Here is a 16941-nt window from a genome sequence, read left to right as displayed (position 1 = left end):
TGACTTGTGAAAACTTAAATGAAACTGTAAACTTGGGAGAAGTTTACACAAATGTATTTATTCTACCAGTTAAACACGGATTCTCAAGGGAGGAGATGGTGTGAAAATAAAGCAAAGCTTTATGCCATTGCTTTTTTTTTTTTTTTTTTTTTTAGATTGGACTATTTACCTTACATGTCAAATAGAATTAAAGTGCTTGAGATTTAAAGGAGCATGGGGTTTTTAAAGTCTGAAACACTTCGCTAAACGATCTAAAGCCTTTACTTTTATATTTTTCACTAATAACTTTTTTCTAAAAGTACTATTACTATACTGCTTTGAAAGCAATCTCTAGTTTCTCACATTTCCAATCAAACTTCATTTTTAAAACTGTCCTGTTCTCACTGACTTCTAAATGTCGCCTGTTCTTTCTGTCACTCTCCCTCCAACAAACGTGCATGTAATACCTTACTGTATGCCAAACACTGTTAACTCATTCGGTTCTTACAACAACCCTCTCTGGTGAGTACTATCATTACTCCCATTTCATAGATGAGAAAACTGAGTCACAGATGGCAAAGGAACTTGCTCAAGGTGCCAAAAGTTATTAATGGCAGAGCCAGCCATTTGGATTCAAATCCAAACCCCATGACAAAGTAAGTCATGTTTTTTGTTTAATTTCCGTTGTTTCTGATTTTTCATGTCACTAAGTTTTCAGCAACTAAAAGCAATCTGTTTTCCATAAACTACTGGATTTAAGAAATGTGAGAGGTGCCTGGGTGGCTCAGTTGGTTAAGCATCTGACAGCTCAGGCTCAAGTCATGATCTCACAGTTTCGTGGGTTCGAGCCCTGCGTCGGGCTCTGTGCTGACAGCTCAGAGCCTGGAGCCTGCTTTGGATTCTGTGTCTCCCTCTCTCTCTGCCCCTCCTCCACTGGTGCTCGGTCTCTGTGTTTCTCCTTCAAAAATAAACATTAAAAAAAAAAAAGAAAAGAAATGTGGGGCAAAGCAAAGGGGGCTCTCCTGACCATGTTTATTACATTAGTGGAGGGGGAAAAGTGACAAGGTAGTGCAGGCAATAATTGAGGCAGAAAATAAACATTTTAAGACAAAATTATTTGGAGGCGCCTAAAGAACAAGTAAGTGGAGGTGGCTGGTAAGCAGGCTGGCAGACACGTCAATCTGAATCTCAAAGAAAGGGAATGGGTGTGCTGGTGCCTGAGGAAAAGCTGGAGGGCAAAGGAGCTTTGGGGGTAGGCAAGATTCAGGCTTGAAGGAGGAATGATGAGGAAGTGGGGAGAGATAAGAAAAGGACAAAGCAGGTTCAGGGCCACAGACTAGTTTCGGGATTTGGCATGGAGCTCCTGTAAGCAGAAGCAGTGACACAGAAGTCTGGGTGGGTCCGAATGTGTCCTCAATTAGAAAGCTATTAGAAGTCCTTACCGGCAAGAAAAGCCTGTATGCGTGTGCTCTCTGCATTTTGCAGAGTGACCAAATATCAGCCTGAAAGAATATGGCCTCATCTTTAAATGAAGTCGAAACCTTCATAGCTGAAGACAGGCTATGAAATGAAAACATTTTAAAGTGCATTAATGTAAAGGATTATTAGGAGACTATCTTAGGGGTGCCTGAGTGGTTTAGTCTGTTAAGCCTCCAACTCTTAGTTTTGGTTCAGGTCATGATCTCACAGTTACGGAGTTTGAGCCTTACATTGGGCCTGCTTGAGTTGGGAGCCTCTTTCCCTCTCTCTCTGCCCTCCCCCCTCCCCCAAATAAACTTTAAAAAAAAATAAAGAAGGCTATTTAAAAAAATATTTTTTTAATGTTTATTTACTTTTGAGAGAGAGAGAGCGAGTGGGGGAGGTGCAGAGAGAAGGAGACAAAGAATCCAAAACAGGCTCCAGGCTCTAAGCTGTCAGCACAGAGCCGGGCACGGGGCTCGAACTCACGGACCGCAAGATCATGACCTGAGCTAAAGTCGGACACTTAACCAACCAACAGAGCCACCCAGGTGCTCCAAAAGAAGACGATTTTAAATGTTTACATGCCTTAAGAAAGTTTCAATCACATAAGAAGTACACATTTATGGACATTTACTATTCAAGTGAGGTTAATTTAAGATACACTGGAGCACCTACTATGGGCAGGAAAGCTTTGGGGAGAGAGAGCATATTTCTACATATTCCTGCCTGCCTGTGGCAAGGGCAGCTCACAACTGCAAAGCTTACTGAGATGCAAGGCATATTCATCTGCCATTCTGATAGCATTAATGTCAACCAGAGAATCTTATGCTTGCAAAGATTATTTGTGGGGTGAAATGTAAGTTAACCTCTGGAGAAAGGGTGGGATTTGGCAGAAAGTTAAGGAAAGAGGACTGGGCACTAAGAACCAAGAAAATAACTCATAGAATACTTGGCTATATCAGTTTTGTGCTGTATCGTATGCCTCTAAAGGTTGTGGTGGTGTTTTTCTTTTCTTTATTTATTTTGGGAGTGCAGGTGCAAGTGAGCGAGGGGCAGAGAGAAAGAGAATCTCACAAGGGGCAGAGAGAGAGAGAGAGAGAGAGAGAGAGAGAGAGAGAGAGGGAAGCGGGCTTCACCTTCACACTTTTTTTTCTTTTTATCTGAAGTGGGGCTTGAACTCCCAAACCATGAGATCATGACCTGAGCCAAAGTCATATGCTTAATGACAGACAGCCACCTAGGCACCCTGGTGTTTTGCTTTTAAAGGCTGTGTTTTATTTACTACTTACTGGATAGAAACAAAAGAATTTCCTTTCTTTCATGTCTTTTTACAGTTAAAATTTATTTAATAGGTAATATAAGTATATCATAAAGATTTTTTCAGTTACAAAAAAGGAGATATTGAAAAGTCTCTCTCCTGACCAACTGTCATCTCCAGAGATTTCCCTCCTGAGATACTCTTTGAAACTGCATTTCTTTAAACTGTTTAAACTTTGATTTTCTTTTAGTTCTGACACGTCCATGATTTAGTGATGCTGAACTAAAGACCTACAATAGAATGCTTCTCTTTGTCACATCCCCAAAATTTGCACAAAGAATGCAAGTACTCTACAATCTATGTTGGACTTCAAGAGGCAGACAGGACTACAAGTTAGAAAAAAAAAAAAAAAAAGCCTGGATCTTATTTCCTTCTCATAAGATAGGATTTTCTTCTCTATTTTACCACACTTCCGTTGAGTCAAACAATTAACTTATCTAATGAATGTCTATTAAAATACACACACACACACACACACACACACACAAACACACACAAACACACACAAGCCCCTACTACCTACAGGTCCTTTATAATGTAGGAGCTTAAATCAGGAAAGCAAAGTTCATCACAGCCACCTTATACATTAACAGACTATATCAAGTTAAGTTTTGGTCTCCAAAATGGTTCACGCACACCAAGAAGAACATAAAGCAATCCTTCAGCTTAAAGAAAAAAAATTAGGACTTGTTTACAATTACTTTTTACTTCTCCCTTTCAAAGTTTATATCGTAGGGTGATTTGTCATGTATAAAATAAGTTAATATGTTGGTATCTGCATAGCATTTATAAAGGCATATGTTGGGAGTTCATACTCAAATACATTCTCCTAGTGATGGTATATAATAAAGAAGTTTTAAGAATTAGGGGGCGCCTGGGTTAGGTGCCCAACTAGGGGGCTTAGCCGGTTGGGTGTCCAACTTGGGCTCAGGTCATGATCTCACGGTTCTTGGGTTGGAGACCCACATTGGGCTCTGTGCTGACAGCTCGAAGCCTGGAGCCTGCTTCAGATCCTGTGTCCCCTCTCTCTCTGCTCCTCCCCTGCTTGCACTCTGTCTCTTGCTCTCTCAAAAATGAATAAAAAACATTAATAAAAAAATAAATAAAAAGTTTTGAGAATTAAATAGCTCAGTATATTAGGTGTTCATTTCTAAAAGTAAATATTTTGTCAAGTTTGTAAAAGTATATGAAGTGCTAATTTTAATGGGATACACAGAGAAAACAACTGTAAAAGGGACAGATCAACACTTGGCCAGACTATATATTTCTAGAGTTAAAAGTAGATAGCTTATTTTTTGGTATGTGGTTCTTTTCAACCATATTCCTGCTATCAGAGTTATTGAAAATTAGGTGTACCATGGTTAAGGAGATGGGCTCTGAACTCACAATGTCAAGTTCAAATCCTGACTCCATCACTTACTTTGGAGAGGCCTAAATGGCACATGGATAAATGGTCTTGCTGTCTGGCACTTCAGCAGCCAAAAATGTTAACAATTATAATTAAATAAAAAGAGCATCATTTAACAAACATTAGCTTTAGTAATTGAAATGAAACAGCTGAGTCACTTTTTAATTCAGCATAACTTTTTGGAAAGATGTTTTTTGGGCTCAACTGAAGTGTATCTAAATAAATGGAAGCTTTTGCCTTCTTTTTTATCAAAAAACAAAAACAAAAACAAAAAACCTCAATATCACTCTCATGAGCTATTTTGTCTTGGAACAGCTAATATAAGTTAAACAATGTCAGTCCCTAGCCAAACAGATATGGGAATAACTGTATACAGTATATCTTCTTGGCTTCATTTTTATGTGGAACATGTGTTTATATTTTGACCTTTTGTCTTTTTTTTTTTTTAATGCAGAACATTTTTAAACATCAGCAACTGGAATGATTTTTTTTTTTAAGTTTCCAAACATATTAAGTTACACATGGCAATGCCTATTGCTGAAACATTTATAAATGTTACACCAACTGTGTTTACAGTTCCGATTTTTTTTAGATTGTTTTGTTTTCATATAAGCCATGACCTGAAAAATTTAGCTCAAATTCTTTCCACAAAATAATTACATAATGGAACAGTCTGAGTCATTTTGAATTTCCGAAACACAAAACTCGCTCCCATAAGATAAAGACAGTAATGAGTATCATAGTGGGGTTTTTATGACTAACTCTACCATAACTAAAAGGTATTGATAAGACTGGAAGGACTATAAGAACATGGTGATTAGAATTCATCCAACTGAGAAAAATCACTGCACTCTTTTTTATTTCCCATTGCCTATCCTTAAGCAATTGACATAAAAATAAAGTCTAAAAGTAATTTCGCTGCAGTGAAAAAAAATCAAAGAACAAAAAATTTGGTAATTCTGAAGACAAAAGTACAAAAATACTTCTCTTTAGCCTTGCCTCTTAAACCTTATCTATCACCTTGATGGAAGAAAGAATTTATAACATGTAAGTTAATATAAATAGCACATAAAATGTAAGGAATAGTTCTATGAAAAAGAAGACCAAAATCAATCAAACTGGGGTTAAGGAAATTATTACGCTGTCAGTGCAGAGCCTGACGCGGGGCTCAAACTCCTGAACTGTGACTTGATGACCTGAGCCAAAGTAGGATGCTTAACTGACTGAGCCACCCATGAGCCCCCACAAACGGATTGTTTCTTCAGAAGTCCAGAGATGGTCAACTTAAGAGAATAATCATTTCTTTTTTTAAGACAAAAAAAAAAAAAAAAAAAAGGAAGGAGTTGGCACTCGATATTTCTACAGTGAGTAAATGAGAGAATGAGTACAGCATCCTACCTAACAGTTTGCATATGTTCCTTCTCCTAACAGGTCACCCCAGGTCCCAGCCCCTTTCTGGTATCAAATGACTGTGGACACCACTCAGGCTCTGTGGTCAGTCACTCAATCTCCTTCACTGAACCCCAACCTCTACCAAAGGCCTTCTTTAACTGCTAGTACTCCCATTACATGACTTTCTAAATGGATCACAAAGAAGCCTCCCACTGAGGAATTCAAAGGTCTCTTGTCAGTATTTACACAGTTGAAAAAGAAACACATTTGGTTTTCTTGAGGCAGCCAGGAACAAAATCTTGACAGCTGGAAATTTACTGGAACCCACAGGGCTGGGATTTGCAACTATATTTCAATAATAATAACCATTTAATATTTACTCCATCCTACCAAGACCCAGCACATCCCTATGTGCAACCTCAAATGGAAAGCTTAGAACTCTCTTATGTTAAATAATGGTGGACCAGTTGGATTTTTAAGACATGCAGACAAATTAAAGTATTCTTCAATTTTTGTTCTGGTGTTTTCCTTTTGTGCTCTCTTCAGACAAAGTACAAATTAGTCAAAGAACCTTACACAAATCCCAACTGATTTTACTCTGCTCTTTCTCCCTCCCACCCTACCTTTTCCCTGAGCCTAAAGTAACAGATGGGTAAGAGTTTGAGAAAAGACACTATTTCAAGTACTTTGATTTCCCAATTTCAATTCCCAAAGCATTCACTTATTACTACTATTAAAATGAATAATGTTTTACCTGTTCTACTCTAAAAATCACCATCTAAACTCAAAATATTTTTTAATTTTAAATCTTCTCTATTATTGTTTTATGCTCATAACTAAAATAATGGCATAAATATTTTAGCCATTGTCATGAATGATGTAATTTCCATTTCAGGAGGATGTAAAGCTACCATATAAATTTAAAACTTACCATGTAAATTTCTAATAGCCAAAGGCAATAAAGTCTCATTAATTTAAAAGTCTGGAGCTCTTAGCTACAAATGATGAGTTGAAAGGATGTGGGTTTTATTACCGCGCAACATAACTTCACATTAAATCCCAAGTGGAACTGCCACGTAAGCTCATTTCCTACTTCATTTCTCTAAAAAGTGTAAACACTAGATTCATTTCCACAAAATATAATGAAATTGCTATTCTGCAAGAAGTTTACACTCCTGTAAGATTTCATGTTAATGAGGTCATTTGTCTTACATGGAAAACAATGCTTGCTATGTGCACTGTCCTGAGGGACCCTTATAAATATTAATCCATTTATCCTCTAACAATCTTATGAGGTGAGTACTACTACCGTGATTATATGTCAGTATGCTTAGCACAGGGCTTCAGATGTGAAAGAAAGTAAGTGTTGTCTGACTTTCATGAACATTTTCAAACGAATTAAATGTATTGAAGAGGTTGATGAAGAACTAACAATTGGCTGCTTTGTCTCATAATCATCTCTAGCGGCCACAGAGAGCAAGCTCTAAATAAGGACACAGAGATAAAAGTGAGCCTAATACATCAGCCAAAGCAACAATTCATTAAACCTATGATTACTCTCTACATGTTCCCACTGTCAATTAGGCCAAGAAGTCAATAGGTGGAAGTGTTTTTTTTACTCCCAGGATGAGCATGGTGAAGAACACTTTCACAGAAGGTTCTTAGGAAGCCCATACATGTATGTATAAATTTGTTCTCTTAATCTCATCCCACCACTACGAGCTCCAATATTTTCTGTGATTTTAAGGATCTCTAATAAATTCCCCATATTCCCCTTAAATTGTAAAAAAAAATCATAGGTAGATACGATTTTCCAATAAAGATTTGACATAGGCCAGAGTTAAGAGGATTAAGTCATAGTTTTTACATGGTGAATTTCTATTTATATATCTTGACATGCTTGCTTTATAAGATATTCTATATTTTTGGCTTGTGTACCCACTTTGAACTCTAGATTTTTCTTCTAAAATATGGAAAATTAGTCCTCTATATTTTGTATACAGTTTATTTTTTTTCCAGCTTGATCTTCATGTACCCATAAGCAATTTAATTTTCTTCTGACCACTTGTCAATTTATAGGGATAATTTGGAATTTTATTTAGTTCATTTTATAATTTCAGCAACTTCACTGAAGAAATTATTGAGCAACATAAGACCTCACAGTGATGCCTACGTGAAACCATTGATTATCATAGATTCTACTCCAAGCTGGTACTGATCCAACTCTTTGGCCTACTGTAAACCCTTTTAATATATTCTAAGCCTGGGGATACTACCCTTTCAGAAGCAACATGTCATGCTTGAGGTGCTTTCTGTAGCATGGGGAAGAGGGAGGCAGTCTCCATCATAGCTTCTTTAAGGACTTAAGACTTCCCTGGAAGGGTTATTGCCATATGCCATTATCATTCTAACACCTGAAGGTTGCCCTTTTATCCAGAATTGAAAGCAAAATGAAAGTAACACAAGTAATAAAATTAAAAAAACAGAACGGGAATGGGAGAGCTACCAGCAGAGAAAGGGATCCTTCAGATCCCCAAGAAAGAAGACCACCTTCACCCATCTATCTGACCATTTGGCCTACTGCTATCAACGACCAGGCTACCAGACTCTGACTCACTTCTATGTTTCAACCACCACACTGAGGTCAAAGTCATATATTTGATCCCTACCGAGTCAAATGGGAAGCCACCTCACTGTCAAAAATGTGCCCAACCTCTCATAAATATCATCACTTGTCCTAAAGGGATTCATGAGAGTGGGTATGAACCAATCCATGCAAATGCATCACCATTACTGGAAAAATAACCAGGAAAACCTGATCCGTGAGTCAGTCCATTGTACAAATTTCATTTAGGAAGAACTCTCTGATGGTCTTGGGGCAGACAGATGTTAAGTAAGAAACCAGGCTCTGCCACTTAACTAGTTCCATGTGTAATCTTGGACACGTTCATTTATCAGAGCCTTATAGATAAAACACATCAAGGGTCTCAAGTAGAATCTGACACAAAAGGGATGTTCACGTGATGTTGGCCCCAGCTCCTCTTAACTTTTAACCTGGGAGTTAAGAGAAGGATGGAGCCAGGTCCACCAGTGTTTCAATCCTGGTTCTGCAACACATTAGCTGTGAAACACAGGGCAAGTGGCGGCCTCATCTTTCTCATAAAGCTGGGATAATGAATCAAAGTATTCAGATAATGCCTGGCATACAGCAAATGCCAATAAGCGGTAGCTACTTCTGTAAATGTTAGTAAGACAAAGACATTATTATCATCGCTATCTGTTGATCAGTGTTTCTCACAGTGTGGTCAGGGAACTATGGATGTAAGAATGACCCAGACAGTCTGTTTAAAAAAAAAAAAAAAAAAGATCCCAACCTATTCAAAAGCTCTCCTAGAGTAGTGCCAGGTAATATTCATTTCTGAATCAAACTTCCTTGAGATGTATACTAAAATTTAAGAATGAGCGACCCAGTTGGTCTTGTGCTGGGTCACAGTAAATTAAGACTCGCCAGCTAGTACTTATTCTTTACTATGCTAGGAGAATTGCCCGGTACCTGATGTTTTATATTTTGGAAATTCTTTGGAACTAAACATTAAACTGATAGGCTCACTCCTGTTATTTTTTCTTCCCCCCAATGGTACTATTTTGACTTTTTCCCCCACTCCAGCCAGGGGAAGGCAAACTATGGCCTTGGTCTGTGGCCAATTTTCCACAACCCCAACAACCAGAGCAGATGTGTGTTTAAAATGTTGAAGAAAGAGAAAGAAAGAAAGAAAGAAAGAGAGAGAGGGAGGGAGGGAGGGAGGGAGGGAGGGAGGGAGGGAGGGAGGGAAGGAAGGAAGGAAGGAAGGAAGGAAGGAAGGAAGGAAGGAAGGAAGGAAGAAAGAAAGAAAAACATATTCAATGGAGACATTGTGTTGCTAAGGGCATCTAAAATATTTACCGTCTAGCCCTTTACAAAAAGGTTTGTCAACCCCTGATAGTCTATATATATATTTTTTAACTGCAGATCTCACACAATTTACATGCTTAAAAAATAGTAACAATAAGGGAGAATTAATTAAAATAGAAGATATTCTAGTAGATATATTCTAGTGCACCTAATAGAGGCAAGTACCACTGCCAAAGTTTTTGTTATACACGTATGCGTGTGTGTTTATCAGATAATGATCAAATTGAATTTGGCCGTAGTCAAAAAGTAATTTTAAAGTCCTTGAGGGCAGGGGTGGGAAATAAATAGTGCAATCAGCTAACGAGCATTCATTAAAACTCAGAGTAATTTTTACAATAAAGGTGCCTTGGAGAACATAAAAAATCATATAAAATGATCCCTGCTGCTTAGAAGTTAATGGCTTATTCATTACAAAATGGTAATAAAATCGGTTTTGTGTACCATATACACTGTTATAAGGAGAAAATGGAATCATCAATGCAAAGTATTTCAAAAGTATCATACTAGAAAATATTTTAGTTATATTAATATATCATCTCAAACATATGCAGGTTTTTTTCTTACCACCTCCTTAATTCCTAGTTTCCTCCAATCTGGGAAACGAGTCTTTTTTTTTTTCCTTTGTGTGTGTGCATGTGTTATGTATGTGTGTTTGCATGCATGTGTCAGGAGAATAAAAGAAAATGCTTCTGCCCTTTCTGTGTCATCCATTATTGGCTTCTTCTCAATTTAAAATATGCTTTCTTTTACCTTTCTCTTGTTTCTAGCAAGAAAAGCACTTGATTAAATTCTTATGCAAAAAGAACAATAAAGACTATGATCATCTTATCCCTAGCAATACTACAAAGTCCAAAATTAAAATTGTTAAGGTAACAATTTTTCTTCTTCTCTTCATAGGACACAAATTTCCAGGGTATTTGTGATTGTTTCAGGCCAGCTAGAAATACATTAATTTTATAACACATTTGGACAAATTTGCAAAGGAAAGAAACACCTTCCTAGGAACATACTCCAGGAAATAACACTTTAAAAGGTTTTCATTCTACAGAATACACTGCAGACACACAAACCACAAGCAGTGTAAATAAATACACACTGGTGCAATGCTGAAATGCGCATCTGTCTTACACCACAAAGAGAAAACCCTTCCACACCACGGTATTTCAGCTTGGGATGCCATAAAGACGGGATTTAGGCATGTAGTGTAAATACAGGAGGCTGCAAATGTGTGTGTGTGTGTCTGTGTGTGTTAGGGAAAGAGGGTTGTAAGCAGAAGGGGTGGGACTTGTCAGGAGCCGCTATTTGAGAAAATTCCTTTTTCTTTCCCATTCATTCTTTCCAGCTTGTGTCTGGCACAGTCCTTACAATTACTCACTGGCTTTTCATTCTAAAGACAACCAACAAGCTTTCAGAACTTCCTACAGTGTTTTTCACATACTTTGTTTTTTTTTAAGGCACCAAATCATTGAATATTTGTTTTAAATAAAAAGTAAACCATTAGCCCGGTTCCTCATTCCAAAGACCCCATGAGTTGCCGGCTAAACAGGATCCTTTGTTGTGTGTCCAAAAATAACACAACGCGGTATTGGTAAATTGGGAAACAACAGATCACTCCGTTTCCAAGAGTGTCAAAGTTATTACCATAAATTTCGATCTGCCCCAGTGAGTCCAATTCCATGCTCCTTTCAGGGAACATGCGGTCCCAACGGCAGCAAAGCCAATCCAATTGAATACCCCTCGCCTTTTCTCTTTGGACACCCCATTAATATAAGGGCTGCAAGAGGATGCCAAGTGGGCCGGTTTCCTCTACGCACAATGGTATCCGTACAGCGAAATCTCTCCAACCACAGTGAAAGTTGTCTTTCAGATGCACACCCCACACCGGCCGTCCAGTGCCAGAGAGCCCAGGACGAGAGGGGGCAGCTGGGCAGAGAGCCGTCACCTTTCAGCTCCCCACCTCCCCACCCTCCCCACGAGGGGGAGGGCACGACACGAAAGCAGAGTAGGAAGGTAGGCGAATGGGAGAGACAGAAATGGATGCTGAGAGGGTGGGCGAAATGGAAGGTAGGCTAGGTGGAGAACGCGGGGAGAGGCGGGTGGGCAGAGCTGCGGGATTCTAGAGCAGAGTCGGGGAACGGCGCGGGCGAGCGGGGGCGCGCAGGGGGTCGGGTCCTCACCGTTGAACGCCCCGGTGTCCGCGGCCTCCTCCTCCTCCTCCTCCCCGTTCTCGGAGTCGGTGTGCATGGGCTCCTCCGCGAAGTTGACCCCCTTGCTGGGGGTACCGCCCCCGGCGGCGGCGCCCGCGTCCCCCCAGGTCCTGCCCTCATGGCCGAAGCGCGCGGCGCCTTTGCGCTCGTTCTCCTGCTGCAGGCGCGTGAAGTGCTGCAGCGCGAACTCCAGCAGGTCCGCGGGCTGGTGCCTCAGCACCTCCACCGTGAAGCCTTGCAGCAGCTCCGTCAGTCCCGCGGGGATCTCGATGCTCATCCTGCCTGCCGGGCGGCGGGCGCCTGGGCGCCGCCCTCGCCGCCTCCCCGGACCGGCCTGCGGCCCCGCGGCCGCCGAGAGAGCGCGGACGGCACTAGCGGCGCTACCCGCTGCGAGCGCGGCGCTCTGGGCCCCGGCGGCCCGGCTGGCCCGGCCCGCGGCTCCCGGCGCGCGGTTGCTCCGTCCGGCGGCGGCGGCTGAGCGAGCGCGGCCCCGGGAGGGCTGGCAGCATCTCCGGCTCCTCCCGCTCCCGCCGCCGCCGCTCCTCTCGCCCCCACCCGGGCCGCCCCGCCCCCGCCGCGCCCGCGCCCGCGCCCGCGCCGCGCCGCGCCGCGCGGGAGGGGGCGTCGGAGCGCGCCCACGTGACCCCCGGAAACCATGGCAACCTCCGCCGGCGGGCGCCGCGCACCGCCACTGGGAAGGTTGCGGTGGGAAGACTCCGGCTGGCGGCGGCTGGTTGGTGGGGCGACGCTGCTGGGCGCGCGCTGGGCGCGGACTCCTGTCAGCACGGCCGCAGGTGGCCCCCGGGGTGCACCTCGCCGTCCACCTGCCCTCGCTCCGGTGCGGACGGGCCTCTCGGCCGAATTCCACAAGTCCTTCAGCACCAGGAACCGCGCAGAGCTGCTGCCACGCGAATTGCCCCGAAACTTCAGCCTCCACCTCGGTAGCGGCATTTTATTTTCCTCCGGGAATCTAGTTGCATTAATAAGTGTTGGCAGTGTCTTTTGCTTTAAAGTCATATGTGCTACTGGTTGTCTTTTGGACGAAGAAATAATACCCCATCCTTGTGACACCTTTCTTTCTCTTTTGCTGCATTTTATCCAGCCTTCCTCCATACATCCTGTTTATGTTTTGTTTTACTGACAGTAGTAAATTGTCCACTCGATGCATTTACTACTATTTATGAAGACAAATGCACCATTCATTATGAGGCCCTTGTGAAAGTTAGTCGATGCCCTTCAAACAGGGTAGTGAAGCATTATGAGTAAAATGTCATGGTCAGGGCAGATAGTCCTAAAGAAAAAAAAAAAAAAAGCTTTGCTTGATGAGGCTCCTATTGTTTATTTTAAACCTTTCCCTTAACTTTGAGTGATTTTAATTATATCTCCAAAATAGGCTACTTGATATAAAGAGAAATAGAACTAGAAGCGTGTACATTTAACGTAGAAGTCCTTGACTCTGAAATGAGGCTTAATTCTGCAAATGTTTACAATTTTGAATTATAAAAATGCTTTTTGCCAATTAAATGGTTTTTTAAAAAGCATACTTCATTTTCTACAATGGCCATCATATTGTAAATAAAATATTTCAAGGGCAAGTTCAGTTATTCTGATTTATCTTTCCACTCACAAAAAAAGAGTAAATACATGACTCAGAAAATTCGAAGTCTAGAAATCAAGATACAGCAAACTAGTTCCTTTTACAAAAATTCACCTTGATATGAACGCTTTGTTTATAAACCAACTTGTAAGCATTCATGAGTGAATGTATTTCTCTCTTTCTGTTCCTTATCTACCTCATAATAGCATGTTGTTTTTAAACATAGTAAAGTACTTCTAATTGTGTTGAGCATTTTAAGTGGTAAGCTTTTATAAAATACCATGATCCTCATAGAGGACAATATTAGTCAAACTCTTAACCATGTAAGCATTATATAAGCCATATATGCATTATCTTCCTAGATCCAGTAATTAAGATGAATTTGCATCATCTGCCTTCATTTATGATGTTTTTATTAAGATTAGCATTGCTTGCAAGTGGCAGAAAATGCAAAATACAGTAGCTTAAGCAATATAGAAGCTTATTTCTCTATAATGTAAATGTAAGCAGTTCAGGGCTGGTATGGTGGTTCCATGAACTTCAGGTACCCAGGCTCCTTCTAGCTCATTGCTCTGTAATCCTCAGTTTCTGGTCTAAAATTAATGCTGTATCTACAGTCATCTCATTCGTATTTGAAAGAAAAGGCATTTCACTCCCTCCCCCACCTACACACACACACACACACACACACACACACACACACACACACACACACACACACACAGATACACGCATACCCCTCTACGAACGCTTCCAGTAAGTTGAATACACCCATCCTCTTATACCCTCTTGGCCAGAGCTTAGTCAAGATGGCTACACCCATGGCATGATGGAATGCATTTTCCAAAGGTGACTCCAAAAATATCTCCAGTCCCTGTGCTCTTCTACAGTGTGACCTTGCCACTGCCCCATCAAGAGTTGAAGTCTTAATTCGGCTCTTCTTGAATCTGGATGGGGTTTTTACTGCTTTGAAAGAAGTCATCCCAGCATAACAGAAGTAGCCAGAAGTAGACAGACGCCCTGCCCAAATTCCTGAGCCACAGAATCTGGGAGTAGAATAAAAAGGTTGTTATTATAAAAAGGCTTAAACCTCTAAGTTTTGGGAGAATTTGTAGCACAGTAATAGGACTGAAACACGTAGCTATATGGAAAGCTTGGGAATGTGAGCTTTATTTTGAGCAGTCATGTGCCAAGCAAACATTCGGAAACTGAGAACCAGTTCTGGGGACAATAACCAGCAGCTGCCACTGTGGATAACACTCTTTCCCCCAGGAATAACAGAAGGAAAGAGCACTCCTTATCCATTTACAAGAACCCTATTTCAAAGTAGCATCCTACATTTTGTGTTTCAAAGTAGTTTTTGTTATGTTGGTTTTGGTTTGGTTTTTGTAGATTTACTATATGAGGCTTGGTAGATGCCTCTGTCATCAACCACAATGGCAGGGTCATGTGGCTGTCATTTCTTTAGGGGTATAGAAATGATCCAGGCATGAAATGCATAATTGGATTAGATGACCTATATGGTCGCTCCCATTCTGGGATGTTCTACAATAGTATAATATTAAAAGAAGACATGTTGGATTTAAAACGTCTTTGCAAACAGCTCTCTGATCATTTTTATTTGCATCAATTTTTAAACCAGAAACCATGACCTGAAAAATTAAAGCTTGATCCTGGTAGTCCTATTATGTTAATTTTGTTCTCAGAACAAACGTTCACTTCTAAACTCCTATTCTGGCTTTTATTCCCTACCACATAACCGTTCGGGTAATATTCTGTGATTTCCTTTGCTTTCATTTTCAGAATATTTCCTTCTGAACCTTGGAGTGCAGTGATGGTGGCTTATGGGAACTATTTATCTTTGAATTCTTTAAAAGAACATCACTGAAATTGATTCTTTGGTGGTTGATTTACAAAGCAATTTTCACTAGTTTCTAAGAGCAGCAAAAGCAATTGCCAAAGAACTCTGAGAGTTCAGCATCGAAATGAAATGAGAATGCTACCAAATTTGTTTTCACACATGGAAAATTAGATACCGGACTGAGACATCAATTTTTTTATATGGAGCTGCCAACACAAGACAACAGCCTAGACAAGCCATAGTTTGGGCAAGCTTTGCAATGGATAATCATAACTATGACCAATCAGACAACATTTCTTACCCACAGTTAATATGTCTCTGATCATGCTCATTGGTGCAAGAAATATATACCCACTCAAGACAAAAAGACCAACTGGGGGACACAGGGGCTGTGCTTACACAGAGCTCGCAGTAGCCATCACTCTCAGTTTTGTATAGCTTTAGCAGTTCAGCACTGGCTACGGTTTTGGTGTTTCCAATTCATATTCTGAAGAGAGGGAATCCAGTTGGTTTGGTCTTGACCATCCAGTGGATTGGCTGGCCTTGAGTGAGAGGTTCTCTCCTGATTCAGTCAGTATGGCCAGTGGGGTGCAGGATAAGAAAGGGGTCGGGGAGTATAAATACATGGTGAGACCTGACTCTTCAGAAACAAAAAGTCCCAAACATAGGCACTGACAGTAGGATAGGCAACCGTCACAATTTACCTACTACCAGATGGCCACCTCATAGCCTGGAAATCTTATAAGACTAAATAAAAGGATTGATCTCTACGTGCAGTTTTGTACTCCCAGATTGTCAGATTCAGTAGGTCTGAAGTGGGGCCTGAGAGTTTGTATTTCTGTCAAAGTCCCAGGTGATACATATGCTGCAGGTCTGGGGACCACACCTGGAGATCCACTATGCTAGATTCCCCAGCAGCGAGTTTATGCTCATACTGAGAAGACAATTCCCTGGAGAAACTTTTTTGCTTAGCATCAAAGCATAAGTTTTTCTTTGGTTAAATGAGGACTTAATGCAACTTTATTATTGTGCTCTCCTTGAAGGAGTCTTATACAGTTAAAGAGATTCTCAAAAGCAACAGAGAATATGTCCTTAAATGTTACATGTCATAAATAGAATATGGATTTCCTATTAAGGGCTAGGTCAGGCTCACAAGTTTATCTCTGCTTCCTGAAGCCCCACTGAAACCATGGCCAAAGGAATGGGGAAGATAAAAACAAAATTATAAACTCATAAGGACAAAAGAACAAGAGAAATATAATAAAAATTAAAAATAATACTAAACAATTTTAAATTATGTAGACTTAAAAAGTAAGGGGATTTTGACCTATACTATCACATAGATGAACCTTGAGGACGATGTGCTAAGTGAATTAAACCAGTCAAAAAAGACAAAACCTGTATAAATCCACTTAGATGCTAAGTGCCTCGTGTAGTTAGATCCATAGAAACAGAAAGTGGAATGGTGGCTGCTGGGAGCTGAGGGGAGGGGGAAGTGGGAAGCTATTTAATGGGTGAAGAGTTTCAGTTTTGCAAGATGAAAAACGTCTGAGGTTGGTTGCACAAGAATGTGAGTAGACGTCACACTACTGAACTATAGACTAAAAAATGGTTAAGATGGGAAACTTGGTTACATGCATTTTAGAAATTAAAATTGTTTTAATTGTTTCATTTTTAAGAAAGGAATGGGAAAAGAAACAAGAGCAGATGAGAGTTGTCTACTGAAATTTTGGAACTAACTTAGCAAACTGGAGAATACTGGAACA

At 40.6% G+C, this 16941-nt stretch overlaps 1 protein-coding gene across 2 annotated transcripts in view; it reads right to left on the bottom strand.

The window, feature by feature from the left end:
• Positions 1-11994, bottom strand: part of PRKAR2B (protein kinase cAMP-dependent type II regulatory subunit beta) — a 102500-nt gene extending 90506 nt beyond the window's left edge. For both annotated transcript variants that reach the window (XM_053218622.1, XM_027071680.2), the window contains exon 1: positions 11688-11994. In XM_053218622.1, coding sequence (XP_053074597.1) covers positions 11688-11994 — 307 coding nt within the window. The remainder of the gene's footprint in view (positions 1-11687) is intronic.
• Between the last annotated feature and the right edge of the window lie 4947 nt (positions 11995-16941).

Source organism: Acinonyx jubatus, chromosome A2 (genome assembly GCF_027475565.1).
Source record: "Acinonyx jubatus isolate Ajub_Pintada_27869175 chromosome A2, VMU_Ajub_asm_v1.0, whole genome shotgun sequence".
Classification (NCBI taxonomy): Eukaryota; Metazoa; Chordata; class Mammalia; order Carnivora; family Felidae; genus Acinonyx; species Acinonyx jubatus.
The sequence above is the reverse complement of the archived record's forward strand: the minus strand, read 5'-3'. Positions and strand labels throughout refer to the sequence as shown.